A 27,387-nucleotide genomic window follows, 5' to 3' on the forward strand; every position below is an offset into this window, starting at 1 on the left:
GAGGATGAGTTTCTCTGCTTCATCCACCTACTCTAGTTACAACCGAATTCCCATGTCCATTGGGACGAGGAGAAGAACGAATTTATCATCAATAAAGAAACCTATTGCAACACCATGATGTCATTCAATCTAAAAAATGTCGTAGCAACCTACCAATTTGCGATGTCCCAAGTGTTCAAAAGGCTAATCGGCAAGTCAGTAGAAGCATACGTTGATGGCATTGCAACAAATCTTTCCAAAGTCTTAAAAGAGAAATTGACCTCCTTCGGTCCTTTCAAAAGGGTGCAGTTTGGGCTAGTAACAACTAACAAAGAGTAACAAATAACAACATCAACCCAAAATAAAAATAATTAAAAAAAAAGTTGACATGACCATCCATTTTCCGAATACAAGTATAAAATCCACAAACGTGGCAACAAGTAATCGATGGAAGCACGTTGACAGGAAAAGAAAAGCATAACATGGCAACGTTAAGAATAAGATAGCGAAGTGCCACAGCACTCTCTCTTGATAATAAGAAGCAAAAGCATCTTTATAATAGAGAGACGTAAATAGAATTAAGTTGACCGTTTCTTTGCCTCCAAAAATCCATAACGGTAACCGACCTCTCTTTCTTCCCTTAATTTTCTCTCTTCCACTTTTCCTTCCCCCAAACCTTCAAACACACACACACACACACACAAAGAACAAACTAAAAAATTTTCAAAAAAATCATAAAAAACAAATGTAATAATAATAATTATTATTAGTTACTTAATATTAAAACTAATTATAATATCATTCAAACGCCACCTTGTTTGGGACCCTCATTTTCCATTATTCCCAACCTCCTCCTGCCGCCGATGGCCACCATGGAACGCCGGAAAACGCTGACCATGAACTGGGACGGCCTCGGCGACGACGAAGACGACGAGCTCTTTTTCGAGACCTATAACCGTCTCTCCTGCGCCGTCCCCGTTGACTTAGCCTCTTCCTCCGACGAAGATGAGGATTTTGAGGACGGCCGCCTCTCCTTCGCCTCCGCCGTTTCCTCCATTCAACCCAAGAAACACCGAACTTCAGCGGCGGAGGAGATTCTCAGACAACAAGCCTCCGCCGCCGCCGCCGCCCCCAACTACGATATATGGATGGCCGCCCCGGGATCCATCACGGAGCGGAGAAAAAGACTGCTAGGCAGCATGGGTCTCGACGAAAACAGAGAGCTCCTTAAAGCCACCAGCGCCGCCATCGGACGCGCCATGACGAAGAAATTTGAAATGCAACAAGAACCTCCTCCTCCTTCCGCCTCATCCAAACCACCCAAAACAGACGCCGCCTCCGCCGCTTCCAGCTCCCCTGTTTCAGCAGAGCACAAAAAAACAGAGCAAACCCCTGTTTCACTCGTCCTTGTCCGGTCACGCTCCGAGGGTGACATAGACTCATTCTCCACGGCGAAACAAAGGAAAGAGGAGATGATAGGAAAAGGTTCAAAGCAGAGGCTCACCAGAACCGCCTCTGAAATAGCCATGCCGCGCGTCGTCCGGCGCGCGGATGGAAACAGAGTAGTGGCGAAGGACGCCTCCGCCGTGGAACCGCACCGGAAAATGTCTCCGGCGGTGGTGACGGATTCCGGGGTGGGAGCGTTCTTCTTGATAAAGAATCTTGACACCGGGAAAGAGTTCATTGTGAATGAATACCGTGAGGATGGGATGTGGAACAGGCTGAGCGATTTGCAGACGGGGAAGCAGCTAACAATGGAGGAATTTGAGAAAACAGTGGGACATTCTTCGGTGGTGAATGAGCTCATGCGCCGCGCCAATGTGGCGAGGAGCGACGGTTACGGGAAGAAGCTCACTTCGAATTCTCACATTTTGAGGAGCTTGAGGCTGAGCAAGAGGAGAGGGGCATCGTTGCTGAAGAACATTAAGGGCGTCGCGAGCGGGTTCGTCGGAGAACGCGAAAGGGAAGGTGGTGCGGTGGTGGCGCCGTCGCCGCCTGTGGCAGAGGCGAAGCAGCCGACGGGGCAGGGGAAGAACAAGTGGGTGCGGGTGAGGAACACTGGGAAGACGCAGAAGGAGCTTTCGGCGTTGCATTTGTGTCAGGAGTTTCAGGCGCATGAAGGGTGCGTTTGGACGATTAAGTTCAGTTTGGACGGACATTTTCTTGCTACCGCCGGGGAGGACAAGACGATTCACGTTTGGGAGGTGCAGGAGTGTGAGGTCATGTCGTTGAGGCCGGAGGAAGGGAACCTCACTCCCATTCATCCCTCGTTGCTTTCTTCCATGGAACGAGGAGGAGGAGCCGAGGCACCGGCCCCTCCGCCTCTAGGGAAGAAGAAGGGGATGTTTGGGAGTAGGAGAGGGAGCGCGATTCCGGACTATGTCCATGTTCCGGAAACCGTGTTCACCCTCTCCGACAAACCTTATTGCTCTTTCCAGGGTCATTTGGATGAAGTTTTGGATTTGTCATGGTCCAGATCTCAGGTAAAATTTGACAAAATATTTCAAAATTTTACATAATATAAACAACTATAGCAAATTCCTTCAAAAACCACAATGAAACCAAAATCACACAAAAGCAAAAGCTAAGTAAAGTTGCTTTTGTCCATCAGAATTTTGGGCTGCACCGTGATTTTTGAAGGAGTTTCCAAACGTACACATACTTTTGCAGTGTATCAGTGATTTAGAGGCGACAAGAAGAGAGAAATAGATTTTAGGTGCTAAAATTGAGAGTTGTTTAAGAAAATTGAGGTGATGTTGCAGAAATTGCTATCACTAACCTATTGCAAAAGCTTCTAAAACATTAATTTGCCATTTGGTAGATACTATTTTTTTTTTTTTTTGAAAATGAGTAGATGCTATTTGTTAAGAGAATGAAATTAGGATACAGTTATTTTCAGAAACAACTCTTGCATGAATTTCATGATATATTATTATGTATTTCCAATTTAAAGTTGATACTGTTTTTGCTTTTTTTAATATGGGTTTGCCCTTGCAGCTACTTCTCTCATCCTCCATGGATAAAACAGTGAGATTGTGGGACTTGGAAACCAAGTCATGCTTGAAATTCTTTGCGCACAATGACTATGGTGATATGTTCAAACTTTGGCCTATTGTTTTAATTATGCCATGTATCTTGTGACTAGGACATGAATTTTACTTAACTACCTTTGTTTTTTGTCTTGCTATTTGCTGTCTGCTATCTGCTATGGAATATGGCAGTAACCTGCGTGCAATTCAACCCAATGGACGAAGATTATTTCATTAGTGGATCTCTTGATGCTAAGGTTAGAATGTGGAGCATCCCTTCGCGTCATGTGGTGGACTGGACTGATATCCATGAAATGGTCACTGCTGTGTCTTACACCCCAGATGGTCAAGTATGTTTTTCTTCCTCTATGCATTTCTAAATTTGTTTGATGACTACAATTTCTTAGACAAAAGTTAGTATTTGTACAATGGTTTTAAAAATTGAATAATGATACTTTCATTCTAACAAATTTCACAAGATGCATTGGTTTTGATCATTGGTATACTTTCTTTCATTGTTGTAGGGTGTTCTAGTTGGTACACAAAAAGGGAATTGTCGAACTTACAGCATAGAAGGTGCTAATTACTCTACTAGTCTGTTCAAATTTCTATCTTAATCCTAATCAGTTTACAATCTTACTATATTATTTCACTCATAATTGCATATTCTATATGTTCTTAACTCTCATTCCTATATGGCTGCCAGATTACAAATTAACTCAAACGGGCACAATTGAGATTCGAAACAAGAAGAAATCCCAGCTAAAAAAGGTTACTGGCTTCGAGGTACATTATTTTATTTTTCTCCCTTTGCCAAAGTATAGGTTTTATGGTTTCCTCCTCCCAAAAATTATTATATGTCAAGAAGGAAAATTGACTGGATTTGTATCTTCATAGTTTGCCCCATTTAATCCGTCAGAAGTGCTGGTTACTTCAGCTGATTGCAGGATAAGAATTGTGGATGGTTCAGATGTTGTTCATAAGTTTAAAGGTGTGTCCACTTTTTTTCTCCTACTTGAAAAATGAGTTGATATAAGCTTTTGCCTTGATAACAAATGGATAGTTAGTGTAACTAAGATGTTGGTAAAAGCAGGTTTTAGAAATACAAACAGCCAAATGGCAGCTTCATTTAGTCCAAATGGAAGACATATCATAAGTGCAAGTGAGGATTCTCAAGTGTATGTTTGGAAACACGAAACAAGCTCGGGAAAAAGCAGAGGCGTACTTACTACTCAATCTCACGAGCACTTCCCATGTAAAGATGTTTCAGTAGCAGTAGCTTGGCCTTGTACTATTAGGGGTGATCCACCGCCAATGCCAGTGCATCATTCCAAAAAGAACTCGAAACGTTCAATGGCATCCTCAGACGAAACCCCCGCAAACAGCAAGAGAATGTTGCCACCTCTTCCAAAGAAAGGTAACAGCCATGCCTTAGAAAGCGCCTGCGCCTCACCAGATCGCGACCCTGCAGCAATTTCGCGTTCAGAATCTGGAAATGGAGATTCTTTCGCAAACAGTAAGAGAATGCTGTTGCCTCCTCTCCCCAAGAAAAGTAACAACCACCAGGGCACAGAAAGTGACTCAAATCATGTAGATGAGGACTTTGAGGAAATTTCTCGAACAGATAATGGGCTAGGTGATTCATTTTCTTCTGGCTCTGGATCAATTAGGTATGGCGATTCGCCTTCTATATCAGCTGCAGCTACTCCATCTTGGTCTTCTTCATATTCATCATTTGATAGTAGCCATACTATGGCGAATCATTCCTCAGCCTGGGGATTGGTTATTGTTACAGCTGGGTTTGGAGGTGAAATCAGGTGTTATCAGAATTTTGGATTGCCTCGGAGAATGAGCAGGCAGGCCAATCTTTTTGGAAACCCTACATAACATCTTTTTCCATGACAAAATTAACTTAGAAGCGTTTTTTCCTCTTCAAAGATATTTGAAAGGAAGGAATAGCACAAGATAAAATGTAAATTAATTTTTTTTTTCTCATTAGATTGGGGTATCATGTGGATTGTGGCAATTTTGGTGTCTGTATCCTTCTGGTTAGTAAGCCACAGAAATATTAGAGACAATGCAAGAAATGCAAAGGGAAAGGAAAAAATAGCAATTTTAGATACATCAAGCTAATTAAGCCTTTTCCTTTTCTGTTTCTTTCGGTTTATGTTGTTGTAGGGTAAGGAATCTACACAAACGTGTTAGATTGGGCAAAACAAATGAATAAAAATTGACAAATAGAAAGGGAAACATGCAAGAATATAAACATGTATGATCAAGTGGATCTTTGTTCTTGTTTTGTTAAATGTTTTGCAACAAAAGGATGAATACATGGGAAACCTGGAACTAGTTGGCTCTTGCATATCATCTCTTTTAACATAATTGGCTTTCTTATGCGCTAATTCCCTTAAAAGCTGAATTCATTTGTCCCAAACAAACATGGTGGTGGTGGTCGAAATCGCAATATAATTCGTTAAATCGCAATATAAATCGCTAATACATGATGATTTTTTTATTGATTATAATACTTACTTTGTCCTCTAAACTCTAAAGTGTGTAAAGAAAGCAAATTCAAGATCAACATAATAATAACTAATTTTATGGCCTTAAATACTATATATATATTTTTCTCCTAAATATATAAAGTACCAGTGCTATGAAAATTTAAATACATTCATGAAAAAATTATTTTTAAAACATATGGATTTAACATGAAATTTTAAGAGGCAATTAAAGCTATAGATTTCCACTATCTACTAAAATGAAAATGACAACGTAATATAATGGTTTGTGTGGCAAAAGCATAAATGTACATCCTCGTTATGAAGAAGAAATACAAATAAGAATAAAATAAGTGAAGAAGTGGGGTTGGAGTATCTATGAACTGTTTACCGCAAAAGAAACATGAAGAAATCAAGTATATCCAATGAGTATTGGTATTGGTAGATGGGGAAAGAAAACAAAAAAGTGAATTAGAATATTTAGAATAGAAGTTGATGAAACTTGAACTTCTAGAGTTCTGGTGACACTCAAGGTAAAAATACAAAACAATGGAGGCATTCATCATTTGACCGGGCATTCAAAATTCAAACACATAATATTGTAATTATATATATAGTTTATCATTTGTAAAAAATGAAAGTCACGTGGGGGCAGATGCCCCACCATCCCTCAATGTAAATTCGCCCATGCTCTCTACTACGACAACACTCTATATTGCATCGACGCGTCGCCCGCTCCATATTCCCCCTTGCATTTGTCGCCCCTGCATCCTACATTTGCCAGGGTCGTGAGCTCCAATAACAGGACAACCACCACCTTCCGCTGCGAAAAATAATCGTTGTGCCTTGTGCTCAACACTGCTTCATCCCACCTTCCCTTGCGACTTAGCACATCCACTGCACAAGTATATAAAACCGAGTTTTATTTTACTTAACAACTTTGGGGAATGCTAATTTGTCTTATCTAGTATTTTACTAGGTTGTGACTGTCAATAAAAAAGTTAAAGGGTGGCAAGAAAGGATCACTAGCATAATTTGGCAAAATGAACATGGAAGCATCACCATACCAACAAGACTGGACTCACTGACTCAGGATGTAGAACTATGACCCATTCTCATACTACTTAATGTGAACCATACTATAAATAGTAAGATATTAGTATTGAATCCGCGCCATGCACGACTGATATATGAAAGACACAAATAAATAAAGAAAAGACTAAATTGAGCATGTATATAAGTCAGTAACATTACAAAATCAAATGTTGGTAAAAAAATCTTTATAAACCATATTATTTGTCGTGAAGATGGATTTTATTTCTCATTAAAGGCAAAAAAAATTCAACAATTTCCTGCTTGTAACTCTAGAAAGCGTCACATACAGTTGATCATGTGTTAGTACTAGTATTTTAAGGTATTAGTTGAATTTTAGTTGAAATTTTACATTATAATAAATATTTTTATTTAAATTTTAGTTATAATTACTTTGAGTCTGACTTAATTTAGAGCACAAAAATGTGTAAACTAAGATTTAGTTTTAGTAATTAATTTATATCACTATATAGCCATAATGTTAACTTACATTACCATAATATAAATATATAATAAAGTAATCAATTGATATTTAATATTAGTGGAGAGATTGATACCTTTTTTCAAAATTTTAAAGTTTTTTTATTTAAATTACATTGCTATAAATGGTTTTATTTAATTTTGAATTGGAATTAATATCACAATTGTTATGAGCATAAAGTTTTGTTAGATGCGATTTTTTTTTTAATATTTGGTTTGGAAAATAAAAATTTTGAATCATATTTGGATTATATTAGAAAACGTAATAAAATATAAACATCTAAATTGGATACACAATAGATTATGTCTTTTTAAATTGTAAACTATAATAAATATAATTTATTTGTGAAAATAACATATTTTTATAATTGTATTTATCCTGAAATTTTAATTTGAACTTAAATATGTTAATATAGTATAGTATCTTTTTTTAAATTAGTATAGTATTAACATATTCTTAAAAAAATATATGTTAATAAAGCAAATAAGGTCATAATGAATTTTTAAATTCTTAGAAATTCAGAAAATATAACATCAACCTACTAATAATAGCATGAGAGAGAAAAAAAACACAATAAGAACATTGCATGAAGGGTGACACCTATGGAATTAGGAGTTACTATTTTTTGGTGGGATTTGTTTTATTATATATATATATATATATATATATTTCTTTATTTTATCTTTCACGGATGTTGGCATCAGATTGAAATTGATTCCACATTCTTCCCGACAAATATTTTATTTTATTTTGCTGAAATTCTAACTTGCGATCTGATCTTAGACCATGAGCAATGGTTGGTTGAATCTTGTTTTGTTTACCCCTTCTCAACCCCACTTTTTCTTTTCCCAACACTCTACATCATCTTCTCTCTCCAATTCAACACTCATTCAACTTTTACCCACTCCAATAGTTTTACTTAACTCTCAACACCCTACCCCACCACTTTTTTATTTCACATTTTTATTTAATTTTATATTTTTGTTTTTATGATTACATAAAATTACAATTATCGATTTAAATTAAATTAAAACAATAAACACTTAACAATTTTTTTTTTAAATATAGACTATAATTTATTTTATTTTCTTAACTTAAAATGCAAGACAACAAACTAAGCACACAATAATTTATTTTATTTTCTTAAAATAAAATGCAAGACAACAAACTAAGCACACAATAACTTAAAATGCAAGACAACAAACTAAGCACACAACACACAAATAGCGTAATTAGTACGATACAAATCATCTTCAATCCTGAAACATTCCAAACTTTGCCCAGATGTGTTTCACTAGATCTGCTTGCAGTTTGTGATGAACATTTGAATCACGCAACTCGGATCTAACACGCACATGATTTGCAAAAGCGGGTAACACCTCGGTCTAGTATGGTTGCGGTGTACTAGATCCACTTTCCACAGATTGCTCAAAATCGGTCCAACGTTGCAAATCGGTCGAGTATTGGTACTTGTTGGGATCCATTTCAAAACAAAGGCTAAATCAAACTTGGTGAGAAAGATAATAAGATGGTGAGAAAGATAATAAGATGGAGAAAAACTTGGTTTTTTTTTCTGTGTCCAAATCAAACGAACCAAGTCTCTATTTATAGAGAAAAAAAAATCATGAATTTTGGTATAAATTTTTTTTCCAGAAATTTTTTTTTTGATGAAATAATTGAGTTCATCACCAAGGGTAAAAGAAATCCGGCGACCCAATCAGAAGCAGACACGTGGTAGCCCCATTTAATCCGTCAGCTTCTCTCTCCTTCCGCAGGCGCGTCACGCACCTTGTCTGCGCGTGAAGGCCACGCGCCTGTCGGTGGCCATTAAGAACGCGCCACGTGGCGTCCGGTAGCTCTCTCAACTTTGTTGAGCTTCCTCAACATTTCTCCCCTCCCTCTCTCCTCCACATCACCCTCAATATTCTTCAACAACCACGACAACATCTCAACAATCCTTAACACAATTTTTCAACAACCATTGCTCATGGTCTTATATGAAGGTTTAGTTTCTTTAACCCTGAACAAGTACACCAACTTGTAATCGTTAAACGCACCCCAGGCACCCCCTTTTTTCCACGCACTTAACTAACATATTTATAAGTGTATAGTTCATGTGGGCGGTGCGTTTAGCTGTGAGGGTGGCGCTTTTAACAATTACCCAACTTTTACGAGTAAGCTGAATTCAAATTGCAGTCCCCGCGCACTCCCTCCCAAGTAGGCAAGTATAAATTAACTTCATCTTCTTCGCTACGATTGATTCTGAGCGCTCCAAATCTCACTGATTTCACTCCAAAACCCTAGCAGAATCTCCCAATTCCAAACCCTGAATCTTCCACAATGTCCTCACCTACAACCTACCCAGTCGTCGTCGACGACAAGGACCTCGACGACGCCGCTTTGTGGGCCATGATCGATTCCGCCACGGCCTCGCGCAAATCCCTCGTCAGCAAGCACCATTCCCCTTCTCCGATCTCGAAATCCTCGCCGCCGGCACCGAAGTTTCAGAGGCTATCCGGGGACTCCGGCGAAGTGGTGCACGATCCGTGGCCTTACCGGCCGCCGAGGAAAATCGCGAGGATCTGTTCTTCGGAGGAAAGCAGCCCCCTCGCTTTGGTTCGAAGCGTGCAGAGGACGACGCCGCCGGCGAAAGTTTACTCGTCACCGGAGACCGGAAAGTTGAGCGAAGCGCAAAGCAGCCCCCTCGCTTTGGTTCGAAGCGTGCAGAGGATGCCGCCGGCGAAAGTTTACTCATCGCCGGAGACCGGAAAGTTGAGCGAAGCAACGCAAGAACTGAGCAGTTACACGGAGGTCTCACCGAGGTGCTTTGGGAGGGGTGAGGAGGAGAAGGAGAACAGCCTGAGGCATAGCTTGTCTGGAAGTTTTCCTTCGGTTTCGTTGTTTAAGGAGTACCAGAATGCAGCTATGGCGGTAACTTTTCTGATTCCTTTGCTTTAGGCTCTAAAGTTTTACTTTAACATGCTATTTTCTGGCTGAATGAAGCGTTTGAACTGTGGAACCATGGTTTGGTGGCTTGGAATTCCATGAAAAGTTGAATGTGATTAATACATTTGCATCATTACAATTAGGAAATGGAGTTGAATTATTATACTCTTATGTGTATATTTTTGTTTATTTCGCAAACAGTTGATTAATTTTTGTTTCATTCTGTCATAAAATGCTTAAATATAATATGCTATTTTGTATACATTTTGTATTATCTTGTTTCTGCATTTCATCTCAGTTTATTGGTTATCTTGTCTTACATAATCATAGGTTACGAAAGAGGTGATGATAAAATTAGCGTCATAAGTCTAAACTTTATTGCCACCATGATATAGAGGGAGAGATATAAGAGAGAGTGAAACTGAATAGAGAGAGATATAAGCAGATGCTCCAAGTTTGGATTCTTGTATTTAATGATTGCAATATACTTCAACCTATGTTTTGCTTTCGTATATAACACATCAACATCTGCAGTCTCCACAGTAGTTTATGCAACATCTGAAAAATACAAGTTTGCCTGCTGCGCCACAATTTATTTGTTTTCCTGTAGGATTCTCACCTAGTCAATCCTTTGTTGTGCCTAATGGACAGATTTTGGAGAAAACTGATTACACTTTGATTTCTGGGAATCCTTACATTAAAAAAACAGGTACTCAAAGTTTGTCTGCTAATAACATTGAAAATGACACTGTAGATGTGACATGGCACATGTGTTTTTTGTAGGTTGGAGAAAGATATCTTGTTACTTTAATATTTCGTATGAAATCAGAGACAAGAATATTGAGTTTGATCAGGACCGCAATGTTCAGCGTGCCGAGTTTGTGATTCGTGCATACATGCAGTATGCTTCTTGTTTTGCACTTTCAATTAACTTAATGATTTCTATTCTTACTGCAGTTACTGCCACTGGTATTGATTTTTTTGTTACATCAGGGGTGGCAGGTTCTCAGATGGTTGGGGCTCTTGTGACCGACGTGAAAAGAGATTTCAGAAACCAAACCATGATATCCCAAGCACAGCGGAAACTAGAGCCAAAAATAAAGCTTGTCAAGTAAGTCATTTTTATCATGTTATATTTTTCAGAATTATATTTCAATCATTCGGTGCTACTTTAGCTGCTTATGCACCAAGCCGGGTATTGGCAGCTTCTTCCAACTACTTTTCTTTCACATATGTAGGTTATACATGCGGCTATAACATTAATAATATATGATACCCGGTTCATCTCTTTAGCATTTGGTTATACTCTTCAATGCAACTTCATTTGGCTCCTATGTCATAATTTAATATGTGAGGGAATAGGAATGCTATAAAAACACTCATTTAAATATACTCTTCAACAGATTTCTTGTGATTTATTTTGTGAAAAGTCAACACATTTTGCTCACAATTTAATAAAAATGTGTTGATTTTTTTACAAAATAAACCAATCATTTGTAGTGTGTTGCTAGAACTCCATATATCCAGTAACTTATTCAAATGGCATTTATGTAAACGAGGCTGTAAGTGTATTGTATCCATATTATCATGAACCAACTATCTCACTTAAGCTGTTGGGTGAAAACACATAAACATGTTTATATTATATTTCTAATACGTCACCTCGCCCAAGAGCCCCTTGGGATTGTGCCTGACTATGTTGTGTCGAGAACTATTCTATTTGAAAAATTGAGGCAACAAAAATCGAACTCCAAAACACTTGGTAAATAAGACTCTTATATCATGTCATGAACCAGTTATTCCAAAAGTGGTTGAAGACACATTAATGTTTTTTTTATGAAACTGAGTCTTTGCATTCCTTTTGCCATTTGCTTTACCTTAAGAACTAAAGCTTTTAATTTCATTATCAGAGTGGTAACATCCTATGTGACTTGTTCCATCACTATTTTGCTGTTGAGTTCTCCAAAGTTTGGAACTCTATTACTATCATTCATTTTCCCAACAAAAAATCTAGTTGATTGATCTTTGCTATCCCGAGTTTTCAACGTTTGGAACTTCTTTATCATAATGTCATTTTCTCCCCCAACAAACAATCTAGTCTATCCTTGTTATTCTGGTTTTATATTTTTCTTCATACCCTTGTTTTTAGGGCTCCAATTGTTATTTGCGGTAAGCCATCATCATGTTCAACTTGGGTTTTGTTCCTTTTTTATCTTTATTTGGTTTTAGAGTTTCAACCGCTATAAGGGCTGACCCACTTTCTACAATCATCTAGTGTCAACCCTTGTCCATTTCAGAAGCCATCAATCAGATACTCAAAAATTGTCACCAGATCAACTATCGTGTACCTTCATACACAGTCCTTGATATAAGCTATGGTTAATGCAGGAAGTACACATGCCACCTTACTAACATTCATTGACGTAGCCGCTACTCGTACTGTGGTCTTCAGCTCCTCCTGGTTCTGTTTTGATGTTTTGGTTTATGGTGCTTCTAGTTTGCTATTGTTTCAACCCTGTTTTATTTTGTTCGTTGAATTAGCTGACCTTGTGGCAGGAAATTCTAGAGAATCAGTTAAGTCTCATTGTTTTTTCTTTTCTGAAGGATAAATTTGTAACAAGCTTATAAGTCATCTTTACCTCAGTTGGGCACAAAAGCAACAACTTACATTTCATTAACCGTAAAACATATTTATACAAAATACATTAGGTGTAGGCTTAGTTTTGTCATTCTTTTGACAATATACTGGTTTATATCTTTACCTCAGTTGGGCTCAAAAGCAACAACTTACATTTCATTTGTAAAACATATTTATACAAAATACATTAGGTGTAGGCTAAGTTTTGTCATTCTTTTGACAATATACTAGTTTATAAAACTACTTAAACAAGAAACCTACTCATGTTTTGCATACGTTGGTAAGCTTTCTCATGAGTCTTAGCCTACATTACCTAAGGACCTTAAGATTTTCCTTAAAGACTCCAAGCTTGCTTCCCATAATCTCAAGTCTTGTTTTAGAAGGGACTTGGTCAAAATATCTGTAAGGCGTAGGCTGTTTTCTGAAATGCAGTACATAAGCTTCACTTCCTTCATCCTTTCCACTTCTCTTAATGGCATGGAATTTTAGATTGATGTGCTTGGTTCTACCATGTTAAACTGAATTTTTTGCCATTGATATGGCTGATTTGTTTTCAATCCAAATTACAGTAGCTTCAGTTTGCTCCCAAATCTTTCAAGGTTTATAGAGCCAAATTGCATTGTTTGCAGCTGAAATATATCCAGTATATGCTGTAGATTGAGCTACATCCCCCTGCTTCTTTGATTTCCAAGAGAACATACCACTGTCAAAAGAAAGACATCCAGAACTGCTCTTGGAATCATCCAAACTTCCTACTCAATCACTATCTTCGTAGCCTTGAAGCTTCTCATCCATTTTCTTCGCATACCATATGCCATAATCAGATGTACCCTTGATGTACCTCAAGTCTCTTTCGGTTGCTACTTAACGAATTTGATTTGGAGATTGCATATCGTTGATATAGTGAGTTAGAGTGGTGCATTTAGTCTGTGCTAACTGACTTTAGGAAGTTAGCTAGTTTTTTGGTTATTATTAGGAAACTGAAGTAAGTTAGAGTTAGTCTGAGTTAGACTCAAATAGTATCGGACTATCGGTATAAGAGAGTTGTTAAGTTGTACATTGAACACCTAGAATGAATATAATTCTTCTTCATTTTCTCTCAAATTCTCTAAAGTCTAAACCGTTCAACAGCTTCTTCTTTGTTCCAGCTTCCTAATTTCATTGTTCTATATTCTTCATCACGAAGGATGAAGATTTCTCTTGGCTTATTGGAAGATTAGTGGAGACATTTCTGCTATCCCGATTTTCCTAATACATATATATCTTGAAAGTAAACTTGCAGAAAACATCAAATCCTGTATGGTATTGTAATACACTAACATGATGAAAACTTCTTGGGTATATATTATACGTAATAATTTAAGGTTAACTTCGTTCTTTGCAATTACCAAATTAGATGCCCCAATCTGATTTCTATTCTTGAGCTACTTTTTTCTGGTCTAAAATTGAATTTTCTAACTGATCCCTATTGATGTTTAACATGAATATTGCATGATATCATGGTATCACACATGTGTGTCAACTTGAACTAATAATTTTTTAGTTATGTATGAAATGAGTTGTGCCAATATGTGAGAAGAAAAATAGAAAAACAGAACTTATGTGGAGAAGAAATATGGAAATTTTCGTTACTACTAAATGTTCTCTAAAAGCTACAAATTGCTTACATTCCCATAGACATTATTCATAACTTTTAGACTATTGCTACTTCTGCAGGACTTGCTGGGAATAGGAGAATATCGACCTGGTGCAGCAACTCAGTTTCGTTGATGTTATGAATTACTTTTGTGACGATTTAGCATGCCCCTGATTTTTTACAAAGTCAACCGAACTTCAAGTTGTAAAAAATATGTATCTTATGTTTATAAATTCAGGATGCATTAGAAAATTCTTCTGTAATTCTCATTTAACACGTTTTTCACTTTTTTGTGTAGAAGATATTCAAAATATTTAGTGAATGCATACGAGATAATCTTAAATATATCATAGGTTTTTATTCATTCATATTCCACTTTCTTTCATCTTATTTACGTTTTCTTTCTTTTTTTCTCAAGTACATCATCTATCATATGATATCTATCTGTTTCATCCATCAAGTTCGCTAATCAAAAAACAAAAATTTGACCATATCAAGTTAGGTGATGGGTTTTTCAATCGAGTTCATGAAACTCCCTATGTCAAGGCTGAAGATGTTAAGCATATCAACCTTACACGAATCATTGGAGTGTTTGAAACAGTTAATGATTACGGATGAAAGTAGGCCAGGCCGCCGACAGAGGTTTATGGCTTAGTCTATGTTAGGTTCAGGTCAGACCAACCCAAATTACTAAATAAATAAGATCAAGGGTTTTTTAAAAGCCTATATATTTAAAAAGACCAGACTTGAGCCACACAAAAAACCTTACAAACCTAACAAACCGGCATATTTAAATAAATATATATTTATTTTATTATTTTCATTATATTTTTATTATAATATCTTAAAACTATATACTTATATGTTTGAAACTTTAAATATGTGAAAATATGTGAGACCAACATTACATGAATCAATGGAACGTTTGAAATAGTTAATGAATAATATTAATGATGAGAAAGATTTCACAACTTAGTGTCTTTACAGAGGTTTTATAGAGCTGAGGAAACAAACATATCTGGAGACTTTCTAATGCTTGACAGGTGAGATTAAAATTGCATTTGAGAACGTTGTTGGCCAATTATCTATCCTCAACCCTGGACTTCGGATTGGAAGCTCTGCCCCTGATCGGGTTGCACCTGAAGGGAAGATTTATACATGCTGATTTATGATAGGTTTTCCTCTCTCTTTTTTTAATCATTTTCTTTGATCAATGAAAACATGTTGAAGTTTCCATTTTATAATAATAAACTTACGTATATGAATTTAAGAACTTCACTTTCTTATGTATTGAAAAGCTTTAAAAACTTATATTTTATAGATTTGGTTACAAAGAATTTTTTATGACACAATTTAAACCCGCATTTTTTATGTTATTTCCTTATTCATCAATTAACCAACCTGACCACATCAAATATAAGATATGCTAAGATTATATGTGTTTTTCTTTTCTTCAATCCTTCTTTTATCCAATTTTTTTATCATTCAATTCAATAATAACAAAGACCGGAAGCGGAAACTGAATTGCATTTGTGGGACCCACCAAACAAAGCAAAAAGCGTCCCTTTTCTTCCCTTTCCATCCCAGAATTGAAGTCGATGCAAATGGCGGCGGAGAGCAAAGGTGGTGGTGTTGTTGTTGGGGTTCTCCGGAGCCTGATCAACGTTGCCAACGAAATCTCTCACATCACCACCGTCAACCGCCTCCTCAAACCCCAATGCCGTGACCTCAGTCGCAGAATCACCGTCCTCGCGCCCCTATTTCACGACCTGCTCGACGTGTTCTCCTCCGTTCCGCACAATGCTCTCGTTTCGCTCCACCAAACCCTCCTCTCCGCCAAGGAACTGCTCCTCTTCGCTACCCAACGAAGCCAATTCTACATGGTAGGTAGTAATGCAATCAATGCAACAACTCACTTTCCCTGTTTGTTTGTTTCTCCTCCTAATGCTTTCTCTTCTTCTCGGTTTTGTTTGTTTGTTGCTTGAAATTGCAGATACTCGAGTGGGAGCAAATTAAGCAAAAATTCTGTGATCTCGCTGCTCGTTTTCAACAGGCAATGATCGAGATCTCTTGGGATAAGCTTGATGTTTCTCTAGAAGTTAAGGAGCAGGTGAATTTCTTTTTTACTATTGAAATTGAAATATCAAGCATGTTTTTGGTGGTTTCTATTGTTATCAGCATCAAATCATTGATTTGATGCTCTATTTTCCTTTTTAGTTATTTTGTAATTAATAGGGTATCAGGTAATTAATAGGATAAATCTAACTAAAAAGTAAAGACAATGATAAAGCTAACTAAAAAGTAAAAAATCTAAAGCAATCCATTCCTATTTAATTGAGGTTTCTCTTTCTTTCCATTATGCAACTCATTAATGATAAATATAAATTAAGAAAAATAAGTTGGGGTAATTTTGGAAAGTTGAGATAAGTTTATACATATTTAATACTACCAACTACTTTCTTAAGGGGTGTGAAATGTTAGTTTGGTTCTTATACATATTTAGTACATGATATTCTATTATTTACAAAATAACTAAAAGAAAGAAAATAGAGCTTAAGATATTAAAATAATATTAAAAATTGTAGAGTTACTATTTTAATAGGCCTAAACTTTTGTTCGATCATGTTTGAAGCTAATGTGCTAGTAGAGGAACCACGATGCTATATAATGTTAGTACAATAGTCCCTAGTTGTGTGTTCGTACTTTTGTAATGAATGTAGGAAAATGTTGTTTGCTTGGGTTCCTGCTTGTCATTGTTATTGGAGTATATATATATACAAATGTATGCATAGGATTCCAGCTAACAGTGTAGTTGTGATGCAGTTAGAGTTCGTTATGATAGTTAGAAAGTCAGTTAAGAGCCTGTTACAGTTAGTTGTGTTGTGCTAATACTATATACATACACATAACCTTTCTCACTCAATAATGAAGTTAGATTCAGTTTATCAAAATCTTTCTTATCTCTTAAACTTCATTAATTTTTAGTGAGTTTTTAATTCGTTCTTTCTCTGTTGCTGTCTCTTTCTTCATCTTCAGGTTGCACTTGTGACTGCTCAGTTTAAAAGAGCCAAAGACAATTTTGATCCTCCAGGTTTTGAGCTTCATGAGCTCCTGGTGTCTATTTTTAAACAGGGCTGTGACGTGAATAATGCTGGACCTGCTGAGCTCCGATTGATCTGTGAAAAGCTGCAAATTATGAACGCAGAAGACCTCAAACAAGAGTCAATCGCTCTGTGTAAGATGGTTGAGGACAAGGGTGGTTGTTTTGAGAAAAACATGCAGGAGATGTCTATGGTGTTGAAAAAATTTGAAGATTTCATGCTGATGGAATCTGCAGACTTTGGTTCCTCTCCTCGTACTGGCGAGTTGTGCTGGAAACTAAGTTCTCAGTTACCGGTTATACCAGATGAGTTTCGCTGCCCGATATCTCTAGAGCTGATGAAAGATCCTGTTATCATTTGCACAGGGCAGGTTTGTGCTTTTGAATTAATTGCTTATTTGTCATCTTTTAACTAGCTTCTGTTTCTTATTTTTATTAAGTATGGTAACAGCTGAAAAGCTCTTTTGACTTCCTGGTATATTTAGTTTCTTGGTTTGTAGAAAAGGTGCTCTTTTCGGCACCTTTGCAAGAGTTTGTTTGTGACAAGGTTTTTAGTTGCAAGTCTGAAATTTCACTAAATGGTGGTTTAGGAGCACCTTTTGGTTATGTTTCTTTTACACTATTAAGCTATAACATGATCCCTACTATGTGTTTAAAGAATAAGATTTTCAATCAGCTATCACCCATCAGTAACCAGGAATGATGCTCTGTAAGAAACTGCCAGGAGTGCCTCAGCGCAATGAAGAACTAATCTCTTGGATCTTAATTCTAATCGAATAGGCTGTGTTGATATTGATGTGAAAATTCAAGTAGTTTAGAACTTCAGATTAAGAATTAGTGTATTTTGAGAGCTGTGAATAAAAAGTTGAACTGAAAAGATAGAAGGGAAACTATTCATCTATCTTTGAGGGTTATCTGCTATTGATAATGTACTACCTCCGGTCGTATATATAAGACCACATAGAGACATATTTGGTGTCCTTTTATTTAAGACCCCCTACTAAATTTAATAAACATCTATTATTTTGTTCCATATCTGCCCTTTGTACTTGTTAAACTTTTATAATTCCAAAATTTTGATTACCACCAACAATTAGTTCTTTTCATGCTACACAATACATTAATTAAGGGCAAACGTGGTAGATTGTTTAAACTTTTTAAAAACCATTACACTATTTAACCTCTTTACATGTTTTCTTAATAAGCGTACTTGTTTGAGGAGGACTTTATAAATTAAATAGGTAAGATGCTCTTGTTTGGAAGGTAATTTATTTATTACTATATCATTTGCTAAGTTACAAATATTTGCTGATAATAAGTTTAATATTATTGTGTGATTCTGATAGTATCAAAAGTTGGTTACTACACGTTATCACAATATTAGCATGTAGACACATCATTGATAAATCTCATACAATTCATTTTGATGATAAGTACTGTCTAATCTAATTCTTTCGTTGAATTTTATAGTTCAATACAATTAAATGAATAACCATGTATGCCTTGAATAATTGGGTTTCTTATATAAGACATAGGTATACTTGGGAGCCAAACGAATGGTTAAGAAAAAATAAGTTCTTTTATCTCTCTTCATTCTAAAAATAAGAACAATATAATAATGAAAGCCCCACCTAATTGGAAACTGCTTTTGTTTTTGTTGATATACACAATTATAATATAGAAGTTTTGCTTCAGTGATGTTTCCCAGGCTTTAAATCCATATAACCCTTTCCCATCCTCCTACAGGCATTGCCAAATTAATATATGGTACAGGTGATCCCATGACTGAGAAGGGTGTTACTGGCGTTTTTTATTGGGGGAGGGGGGGGGGGGTTCTTGTGCTTGCGCAGTGGCGGAGCTAGCCACAAATGATCATGGCTTGAGGGTGGCCATGCATAAGGAAAATAAACCTACTGAAATATTAAGGGAGATGTGTTGCTGCCCTACTCTTGGGGTGGGTTGATAGCCATAATATAATAAAAACTGAGTTTGGAATACTTGGATAGAGATCTGTATATTGTATGATATTACTTACTTATTTAATGTTTGTTCATGTTTTGAACCTTTGTAATCCTTCTATTTTCACTCTTTCTGCAGACATATGAACGAGGCTGCATAAAGAAATGGCTTGACGCCGGGCATGGAACATGTCCTAAGACTCAGCAGATTCTTCCCAGTCCCATTCTCATACCTAACCATGTTCTATACAACCTGATATCAAATTGGTGTGAGGCAAATGGAATGGAACCACCTAGAAGGTTAGGAAGTTTACGGCTCTGTAAGGCAACATCAGATGGAGCTTCGAAATTATTAGATATTGATGCCCTAATCAGCAAACTTACTTCTAGTGACATTGAGAGTCGGCGATGTGCAGCAGGTGAGGATTAGGCCGATACATTTCTTTACTACGTCTCTCTCTCTCTCTCACACACACGCACACACACACACACATATACAACACGCACACACACATATAGAACACGCACACGTGTACACACAATAAACACACACATTCAACACGCACACATGTGACACAATAAACACACACACTCACATGCATGTCCTAGGTGTGTAGGCAGAGTATGTACAGGCTCAATCTTGAAAGTTTGCTAATTCTATTGATTTCAAACAAATTTTAATTTTAATACATCCTGTCGTCATATGATGTTTGCTTTTCTCAAAATCTCTAGAACTATTTGTTGATGAGAATCCTTCTTCATCCAATATAGGACAACAAAATGATTTGGATTTAATAGATTAAATTGACGGTGTTATTATGATTTAAATAGGCACATTGAAAAGCTATGTGTGTAGTTAAATTGGGAGAGATCTGCAAGCAATAGATTGTGGTTTTTAAGAGGTTAGATTACAGGCTATGTAGCTGCTGTAAACCAAACTTTTCAAAATCTCTAGGACTATTTGTTAAAGAGAATCCTTCATCCAATATAGAACAACAAAATCATTTGGATTTAATAGATTAAATTAACGGTTTTATTATGATTTAAATAGGCATATTGAGAAGCTATGTGGGTAGTTAAATTGGGAGAGATCTGCAAGCAATGGATTGTGGTTTTTACTTTTTAGAGGTTAGATTACATGCTGTGTGGCAGTAGTAAATCGAACTTGTGAAATTAGGTTTATGGGATTGGTGGGTTTAGGTAAATTTAAAGCAAGATTCAACTGCAAATTTGCGGGAACATTTGTTGATGATGCCTGCCAATGAAATTTGTCCTCGGAATTTAGTGAAAACTAAGATTGGTGAAGATATGAAGTAGAAGATGGGATGAAAGAAGGAGACTATAGCCTAACTTACATTAGGTCCATGTCGAGCCAAACCTGGGCTTTTATAAAGACCTATTTAGTTAAAAGGCTAGGCTTACGCCATTCAGAAGTTATTGTAAGCGTAACAAACCAACCTATTTAACTAAATTTAATTCATAGAAATATTTTTTATTATTTCTATTACTTTTATGTTGGATTTTCTTGATCATATCTTGAAATTATACACGTATTGACTTACTTATAGATTTAAACATGTTTGCCCATATAATGGTTTAAGCATATGAGTTGATTTAGGAATAGATTTTGATTCTTATGAGGTGCCTTCTAATGTTTTCATTGTTGTTCCTCTATCCTTGGTCATTAATCTGTCTTCCATTTGATACTTTTTTTTTCTTGATGAGTCTATACTGGTTTGCATTTTGCATGACTAGACCACCTTTGGCAAGTATCTTAATCTCCTCAATAGGTGTTACTCTAACTTGCTATTGGGTAAATTTGTTCCTTATTATCCACTAAGCTTCACATTCTCATCCCCAATACACTTATTATTCAGCTCTTGTTTGCACTTCATTACCGAACATTCACCGGTCAGTGGTCACTACAGGACCACTAGTCCTATAGCTGTTTGGTATAACTTTCTGAGTTTTGTAGGCACCTTGTGATCATAAAACCTAAGTTGTCCCATGAGCTTGATTCCTCATTCTTAATCGACTCTAATTTACTTTTTCTAGTAATTTCTTAACGTGGGTCATGAGGTTGATTCCTCTGTAGTTTGCACAAAATTTGTATGATTCCTTAATTCTTATGGCTAGGTAAAGTGCTCTGGTGGTGTACTCATTTGTTAATTTTTAGACCTAATTATTGCATTGGACAACTTAGACAATTTGTACATTTCTCTGAAAACATTTCCAATTTCAATCCTTCAGTTGGTATACTCCCTGACTAACTTTTGTTGGTCTTTAGTTTTTCATTTCCCTGACGTTTTCCAGTTATGTCCTAAAAAGTTTAATTTTGATCATCCTCTCTATTGGTCATACTCCCCAAATCTATTTTTCTTGCAGGTCTGATTAAATAGACTGTAGAAGTAACTTTTCTATCTATCTTTATATCCTTCTTAACCAACAAAACTTTTCCATCTTTATCCTTGTATTTTGCCTTATTCTAATGTCTTTCTTTCCTTTGTCTTCCCTAGGCATCTGTGCTTCTCCATTGTTGGCACCTAAAAAATTGATATTTCCTCTTAAATGCTTTTGCTTTGACCTGGCATTTTCCTTCTTAACTTTCTTAGTCTGAGTATGTCACGATTTTTCCACTTTACCACTTCTACAAAAGTACAATGTTTTTTTTTTTGGGCCTTTATTTTACTATGGAAGAATTTAGTATCTGCTTTTTTTCTTTCCAAAAACACGATTTGATGCTAGAAGGTATTCCTAGTTTACCCCCACAACTGGTGACCTGGTGAACTGCATAGTAACGTTAATTTGTATGTTTAATGTTTAGTTTAAGCTGGGATCTTCCTTTTATTTCATTGTTGTTTTTGGATAAATATAAGGTCAAGGTAGGCCACCAGCCTTGAGTCAATCTCAAGACCCTTTTGTGTATGCTCTTTAATCATTCTGATGAAAGGTTTCGTAAAAGGGATCATGCTATGTTTTGTTGACATCCTTATGATTCCAGAATGATGCTTTGATTGGGATCTCTCAGACCCTCATCCCTGTGTTTCCTAATGATGTTTACCTGATGGATACTATCTAAATCCTCATTTTACTGCAGGGGAGCTCCGTCTTCTTGCCAAGCACAATGGTCATAATCGAATGCTGATTGCCGAAGCTGGTGCTATACCCCTCCTTGTTGATCTTCTCTATGTACCTGATACTGGAACCCAAGAGCAGGCTGTTACTGCTATTCTCAACCTGTCTATCAACGTGGATAATAAAGAGTGCATCATGGCTTCTGAGGCTGTGCTGGGAATCATTCATGTGCTAAACAATGGTAGTATGGAAGCTCGGGAAAATGCAGCTGCCACCCTTTTCAGCCTCTCCGCCGTGGATGAGAACAAAGTGGCAATTGGTGCATCTGGAGCAATCAAGGCACTAGTTACTCTATTTTGCGAAGGAAGTCAAAGAGGGAAGGTGGATGCTGCTGCGGCACTATTCAATCTGTGTTTATATCAAGGGAACAGAGGACGAGCAATTAGGGCTGGTATCGTGCCCAAGTTGATCGAAATGCTAACCGAACCTTGTGGGGAGATGAGGGATGAGGCATTGGCGATCATTGCTATAGTAGTTAGCCATCCTGATGGAAAAGCAGCAATTAGTTCTATGAACGTTGTGGTCACTTTGGTGGAATTAATCAATAATGGATCTCCTATTAACAAAGAGAATGCAACTTCTGTGCTGGTGCACCTCTGTAGTGGAGATCCACTACATCTGCAAATTGTCAATTCAATTGGGGTGATTGATTCTCTCAAGGACCTGGCAGAAAATGGTTCAGAAAGGGGAAAACGTAAAGCTGTGCAGCTTCTTGAGTTGATTGGCATTTACTGACGATTCTTAATATTCTAGGCAACATGTCAGCTAGATTTTAGGTGCTGCTGTTGCCACAGTAAGTTGCAGTTCTTAGCATTAATAGTGGTTAAGAATATGATTTACAATAATAGATTACAAGCATAGGTCGGTAATATTTCCTTTTCAATTTTTAGTTAAAAGGAAATATTCATTTCATTGATTCATCAACCTATTATTTAGTTGAATTTAATCATTTGTGCTTGATTAAGTCAACCTATCATTTAGTCAACCTTTTTGGCTGTAGTTGAAGTACAGAAATTTGAATATTTTTTCATCTTAACCTCCTTACATTCATTTGTTGCAATTCAATGAAATGACTTTTGAACAGTGTTCAGCCTCATGTTTACCTGTTGGACTACGGATCAAGATTCTTGTGTAATTGTCTTAGGATGCTAAATTTCTTTCACAAATTTTGGAAGTTTTTTGATGCTGTATAGTATAAATCATGTTAAAAAGTCTCGATATCGGTTTCCACCAAGATATAAATCATGTTACTCATGGGGGCATGATTACGTGATTCATCCTTCCAGGGTTGGTACCTGAATTACACTGCTTTGTTGTTTCGGCTGATGATATTATTCTTGCATGAATATTGTTAGAGATATCAGGAATTAAAATATTTCCCCATGTCCTCGTAGGATAGCTCAAGTGATAGGAGCTAGGGACATATGAGTTGGGTAGGGGGAGGTCCCAGGATCGATCCCTGGCGGGTGCAATTTATCTTTTCGATGTAACAAAAAAACATTCTTTCCCCACGGCCCCAAATGAGGAAATGGAGAGAAAGAATACTTGAGCCAATAGTCCACATTATTAATAGAGATAAATTTCTATGCACTGACAGTGTAAAAAGTTTTACACAGTCATTCAATCACAATCTTTCCATTTCCTATTTTAAATATTATTAAAATTAAAATTAATTATGAACTAGCTAAATGGAGGGTTTTTTTTACAATCTCAAATGAGTTCTTTCTGAAGAAGAAGATTTGTTTTAATTATGACAAAACGATAAAGCTTTAACTAAAGATTTTCATGAAGAATGAGAATGACCATTGCAAAGCAAGAAATGTCAAAACCCGAAGAAAAGCCAATTGAAGTACACAAGGCTAATTCATCAAGTGTTATCATCTGGCATCGTCCACACTACCATAGTTTGATCGCTCTAGTCCAAGATGCCTTTGCTTATAGTTTGGATTGTCCAGATGCATCATCGTCTTCCAGTTATAATGATCAAAGAATACTATCGTCTGACCTGAACACATCAAAGAGATTCTATCACAAGGTAAACCGCAGTTATGTAGAGTGAACTAAGCAAATGATAGTTGGACCGTCCACTGAAGAAATTGAAGCAAAGGACTAAACTGCACTCACATGTGACCTACCCAACCTGATAAAAGTACAACATTTCGAATCAAAAGCACAAACCTATAAAGTCATCAGAAAGCTATGAAGCGTGCCTATATGCCAAAAGGGGAAAAGTCATATCTGGCATTTAACTCCAGCGGTTAAGAAGCTCTCTAAGGTCAACACAAGTCTAAACACTCTCGGCTGAAAAGAAGCAACAAAGTACAACTCACAACTATCTTGGACAATAAACACATGTTGGAAACCTTACCCATACTCTACCAAGTCTTCATCCATCTGACACAAATCAACAACTGCCATCATAGTACTTGTAGTAAGAACGTCTTTTTTTTACTCTCTAACGTCCACTGCAACCTACTCAGTGAATCAAGCATCGTGCAACAGTCATATGTTCAAGACTAACTATAAATGAAATAAGAAGAAGAAACTGAAGAGTGACGGTTGAAGCTGATGAGAGTGTGATAGAGAGGGAGATAGAGAAAAGAATGAAAAAAAAAAAGAGATGAAAAATGTAAGAAGCAATAGAGCAAAGAGAAAAGAGAAGGTGAGATAAAAAAAAAAAAACTGATGATCAGTAGAAGAAATTGAGATTGAGAGAACATGAGATAGATCAAATCTGAAGTAGGGTGAAGAAAATAAGATGAAGAGAAATAAATGAAAGAAATATCATGCACAAATTGAGGGGGAGCTTACTCAATGAATCATGAAGTGTATCATCTACATGAGTTCACACATGCTAAAACAGTTCATCAACATATGAAGCATGTAACAAGAAGAAGTGGCTCTTTGAAGCAGAGGTTCCATTCACACAAGTTTATGTATTTAGAAAACCTCAAGAGAAAGAGCAACATGAGAAGAAAAAGAGAAGCAGGGTTGAACTGAATTCAATACATCATCTATGCCCGTGCTTAGAAGAGCAAGAGTAAAGAGAAAATAAAAAGGATTAAATGAAAAAGATACAAGTTCTAAGCCTCAAAGAGAAAAGTGATGAGTAATCTTGATCATAAGTCTACAACGTATACCCTGCCAATTAGTAGTCATGGTGGTAAAGGATTGAGAGCACTTCTATTTCATCAGCTTTATCCTATAAAAGTAGAGGCCAATCTTTCCTTGTTGAATTTGTAAACATCTCTCAAGTCTGAATGAACTAAAATTCATATGCGAATTTGTAATTCCTTGTGCTTAAGAGGCATGGAAAAAGAATACTTGTAAGTGCCTGAAGAGGAATGTCAAAAAAAATACTTGGTTATGCCTAGAAAGGCATGGGAAAAAAATACTTGATTGTTCCTGGAGAGGCATGAGAAAAGAATACTTGGTTGTGCCTGAAGATGCATGATAAAAGAATACTTGTAAGGAGAAGTCCTGAGAATACTTGTGAGGAGAAGTCATTTATACTTGATAGTGAAAAGCTTGGTAGTTTTCAAGGACTGGACGTAGCCATCTGACTTTGGATGAACCAGGATAAAATCATGTGTGTACACTGCTCGCTACCCTCTAAACTACCTCTACCGTTTGTACTGCACTTCTAGATGATACATTCACCTTAAGGTACCAGTCGAACACCATGAAGGATCTAGTCAATCACGATCGAATTTCATAGACACAATCCAACCAACCCCCTTGTTGTGTCCCTGTGGTTTTCCTCAATATATACCTATTTTTCCCGATGAATAATAAATTTAGTATGAGAGATGATGCTTTAATTTAAGGCAGAGAATATTGTCGAGCTCAAAAAACACTTACATTTACCTTACTCAAAAAAATTAGTGGGGGTTCAAATTCTGCAACTTCACAGTAGGGGTGTCCAACGGTCGGTTACAGGCGGGTTCGGGCCAAATTGCCGGTTTAGGTCGGGTGAAAATACACCAAACCCTCAAGCCGCCACCGACCGTCGCCGAGCAGCGGGTTACTACGGTTCGGGTTTAAAATCAGTCGGTTACCGCGGGCGGTTTTATTGAATAGTAGATCCAGGAAAAAAAATACGATGAGAAGAGAGAAGGAGGCACAGAGATTCATCAGAATTCAGAACTAACAATATTTTAGATCCAAGTAGATACATTACAAAATATATTCAGATCTGTGAAATCTCAACAGAAAAAAAAAAAAAACTTTCACAAATTTCCTGATAGATGGAGGCACAGAGGACGCGATTTTCTGAACATGCACAGAAGCCTCTGATGGAGTAGATTTTCTCAGAGAAGGAGGTGATGGTTTGGCGTGCTGGAAGACGATGATCAAAGAGGAAAAGAATGGTGGATGGAGGCTGTGTGTATGGTGGCTCGCGGTGGGGAAAAGGGTGGTGGTGGCTCGCGGTGGGGAAGAGGCGGTGGTGGTGGCTTGCGGTGGTGGTGGCTCGTGGTGGGGAAGAGGCAGCGGTGGGGAAGAGGCGGTGGTGGTGGCTCTGGTGGGGAAGAAGAGAAGAATGTGTGACGGCTGCTGGGTGAATACTAGGGTTTGATGAAATGAGGTTTATAAACCTAGGGTTGAGGGTGGGCCTGGGTTGATTGGGCCGTTTTTTTTTTATTAAAGTTACTCCGGTCGGTTCGGTCGGGCTCAAGCCCAAACCGGAACCGACCGAACCAAACCAATAAAAACCGGTTCATGTCACCCGCTGGACCCGTGAACCAGCCCGACCGGACCGAAATGGCAAAAAGTGACTCGGTTTGATCGGGTCCGGTTCGGTCCGGTTCATGCTGGACACCCTTACTTCACAGGTATGAAACTTGGTTATGCTCAATTATACCCACCCTTCGAGAGAGAGATATATATATATA

General features: G+C 37.2%; 3 protein-coding genes across 5 annotated transcripts; all 3 read left to right on the forward strand.

Moving 5' to 3' along the window:
* Nucleotides 1-696: 696 nt before the first annotated feature.
* LOC130729302 (uncharacterized) lies at nucleotides 697-5,327 on the forward strand. The gene is made up of 7 exons (XM_057581009.1): nucleotides 697-2,462; nucleotides 2,977-3,067; nucleotides 3,201-3,358; nucleotides 3,533-3,584; nucleotides 3,715-3,794; nucleotides 3,906-3,999; nucleotides 4,102-5,327. Exons 1-7 carry the CDS (start codon nucleotides 843-845, stop codon nucleotides 4,893-4,895), a joined length of 2,889 nt encoding a protein of 962 aa, XP_057436992.1. The 5' UTR covers nucleotides 697-842; the 3' UTR covers nucleotides 4,896-5,327.
* A 3,719-nt stretch (nucleotides 5,328-9,046) lies between these two features.
* On the forward strand, nucleotides 9,047-14,670 carry LOC130729304 (uncharacterized). 3 transcript variants are annotated; one of them, XM_057581011.1, is made up of 5 exons: nucleotides 9,056-10,013; nucleotides 10,680-10,737; nucleotides 10,812-10,929; nucleotides 11,022-11,139; nucleotides 14,383-14,670. In XM_057581011.1, the coding sequence occupies exons 1-5, from the start codon at nucleotides 9,423-9,425 to the stop codon at nucleotides 14,434-14,436; spliced, it is 939 nt and encodes a 312-aa protein (XP_057436994.1). In that variant the 5' UTR covers nucleotides 9,056-9,422; the 3' UTR covers nucleotides 14,437-14,670. The 3 variants fall into 3 exon arrangements, with proteins under 3 accessions (XP_057436995.1, XP_057436996.1, XP_057436994.1); XM_057581012.1 differs by lacking the exon at nucleotides 10,812-10,929 and having other exon boundaries at nucleotides 9,047-10,013; nucleotides 10,986-11,139; XM_057581013.1 differs by lacking the exon at nucleotides 10,812-10,929 and having other exon boundaries at nucleotides 9,049-10,013.
* A 1,139-nt stretch (nucleotides 14,671-15,809) lies between these two features.
* LOC130729305 (U-box domain-containing protein 13-like) lies at nucleotides 15,810-23,603 on the forward strand. Its single transcript, XM_057581014.1, has 5 exons — nucleotides 15,810-16,185; nucleotides 16,296-16,412; nucleotides 17,339-17,773; nucleotides 19,500-19,779; nucleotides 22,458-23,603. The coding sequence occupies exons 1-5, from the start codon at nucleotides 15,901-15,903 to the stop codon at nucleotides 23,228-23,230; spliced, it is 1,890 nt and encodes a 629-aa protein (XP_057436997.1). The 5' UTR covers nucleotides 15,810-15,900; the 3' UTR covers nucleotides 23,231-23,603.
* The last annotated feature ends 3,784 nt before the right edge of the window (nucleotides 23,604-27,387 follow it).

Source organism: Lotus japonicus, chromosome 1, assembly GCF_012489685.1.
Source record: "Lotus japonicus ecotype B-129 chromosome 1, LjGifu_v1.2".
Taxonomy (NCBI): Eukaryota; Viridiplantae; Streptophyta; class Magnoliopsida; order Fabales; family Fabaceae; genus Lotus; species Lotus japonicus.

What these genes read in the sequence shown, in the direction of transcription:
- LOC130729302 (XM_057581009.1), top strand. Translation starts at nt 843, where the DNA reads ATGGCCACCATGGAACGCCGGAAAACGCTGACCATGAACTGGGACGGC. An exon ending in CTTTGCGCACAATGACTATG is followed by an intron (nt 3,068 to 3,200) that starts GTGATATGTTCA and finishes GGAATATGGCAG; the next exon opens with TAACCTGCGTGCAATTCAAC. An exon ending in CTTACACCCCAGATGGTCAA is followed by an intron (nt 3,359 to 3,532) that starts GTATGTTTTTCT and finishes TCATTGTTGTAG; the next exon opens with GGTGTTCTAGTTGGTACACA.
- LOC130729305 (XM_057581014.1), top strand. Translation starts at nt 15,901, where the DNA reads ATGCAAATGGCGGCGGAGAGCAAAGGTGGTGGTGTTGTTGTTGGGGTT. An exon ending in AACGAAGCCAATTCTACATG is followed by an intron (nt 16,186 to 16,295) that starts GTAGGTAGTAAT and finishes TTGAAATTGCAG; the next exon opens with ATACTCGAGTGGGAGCAAAT. An exon ending in CTCTAGAAGTTAAGGAGCAG is followed by an intron (nt 16,413 to 17,338) that starts GTGAATTTCTTT and finishes CTTCATCTTCAG; the next exon opens with GTTGCACTTGTGACTGCTCA.
- LOC130729304 (XM_057581011.1), top strand. Translation starts at nt 9,423, where the DNA reads ATGTCCTCACCTACAACCTACCCAGTCGTCGTCGACGACAAGGACCTC. An exon ending in ACCAGAATGCAGCTATGGCG is followed by an intron (nt 10,014 to 10,679) that starts GTAACTTTTCTG and finishes CCTAATGGACAG; the next exon opens with ATTTTGGAGAAAACTGATTA. An exon ending in GTGATTCGTGCATACATGCA is followed by an intron (nt 10,930 to 11,021) that starts GTATGCTTCTTG and finishes TTGTTACATCAG; the next exon opens with GGGTGGCAGGTTCTCAGATG.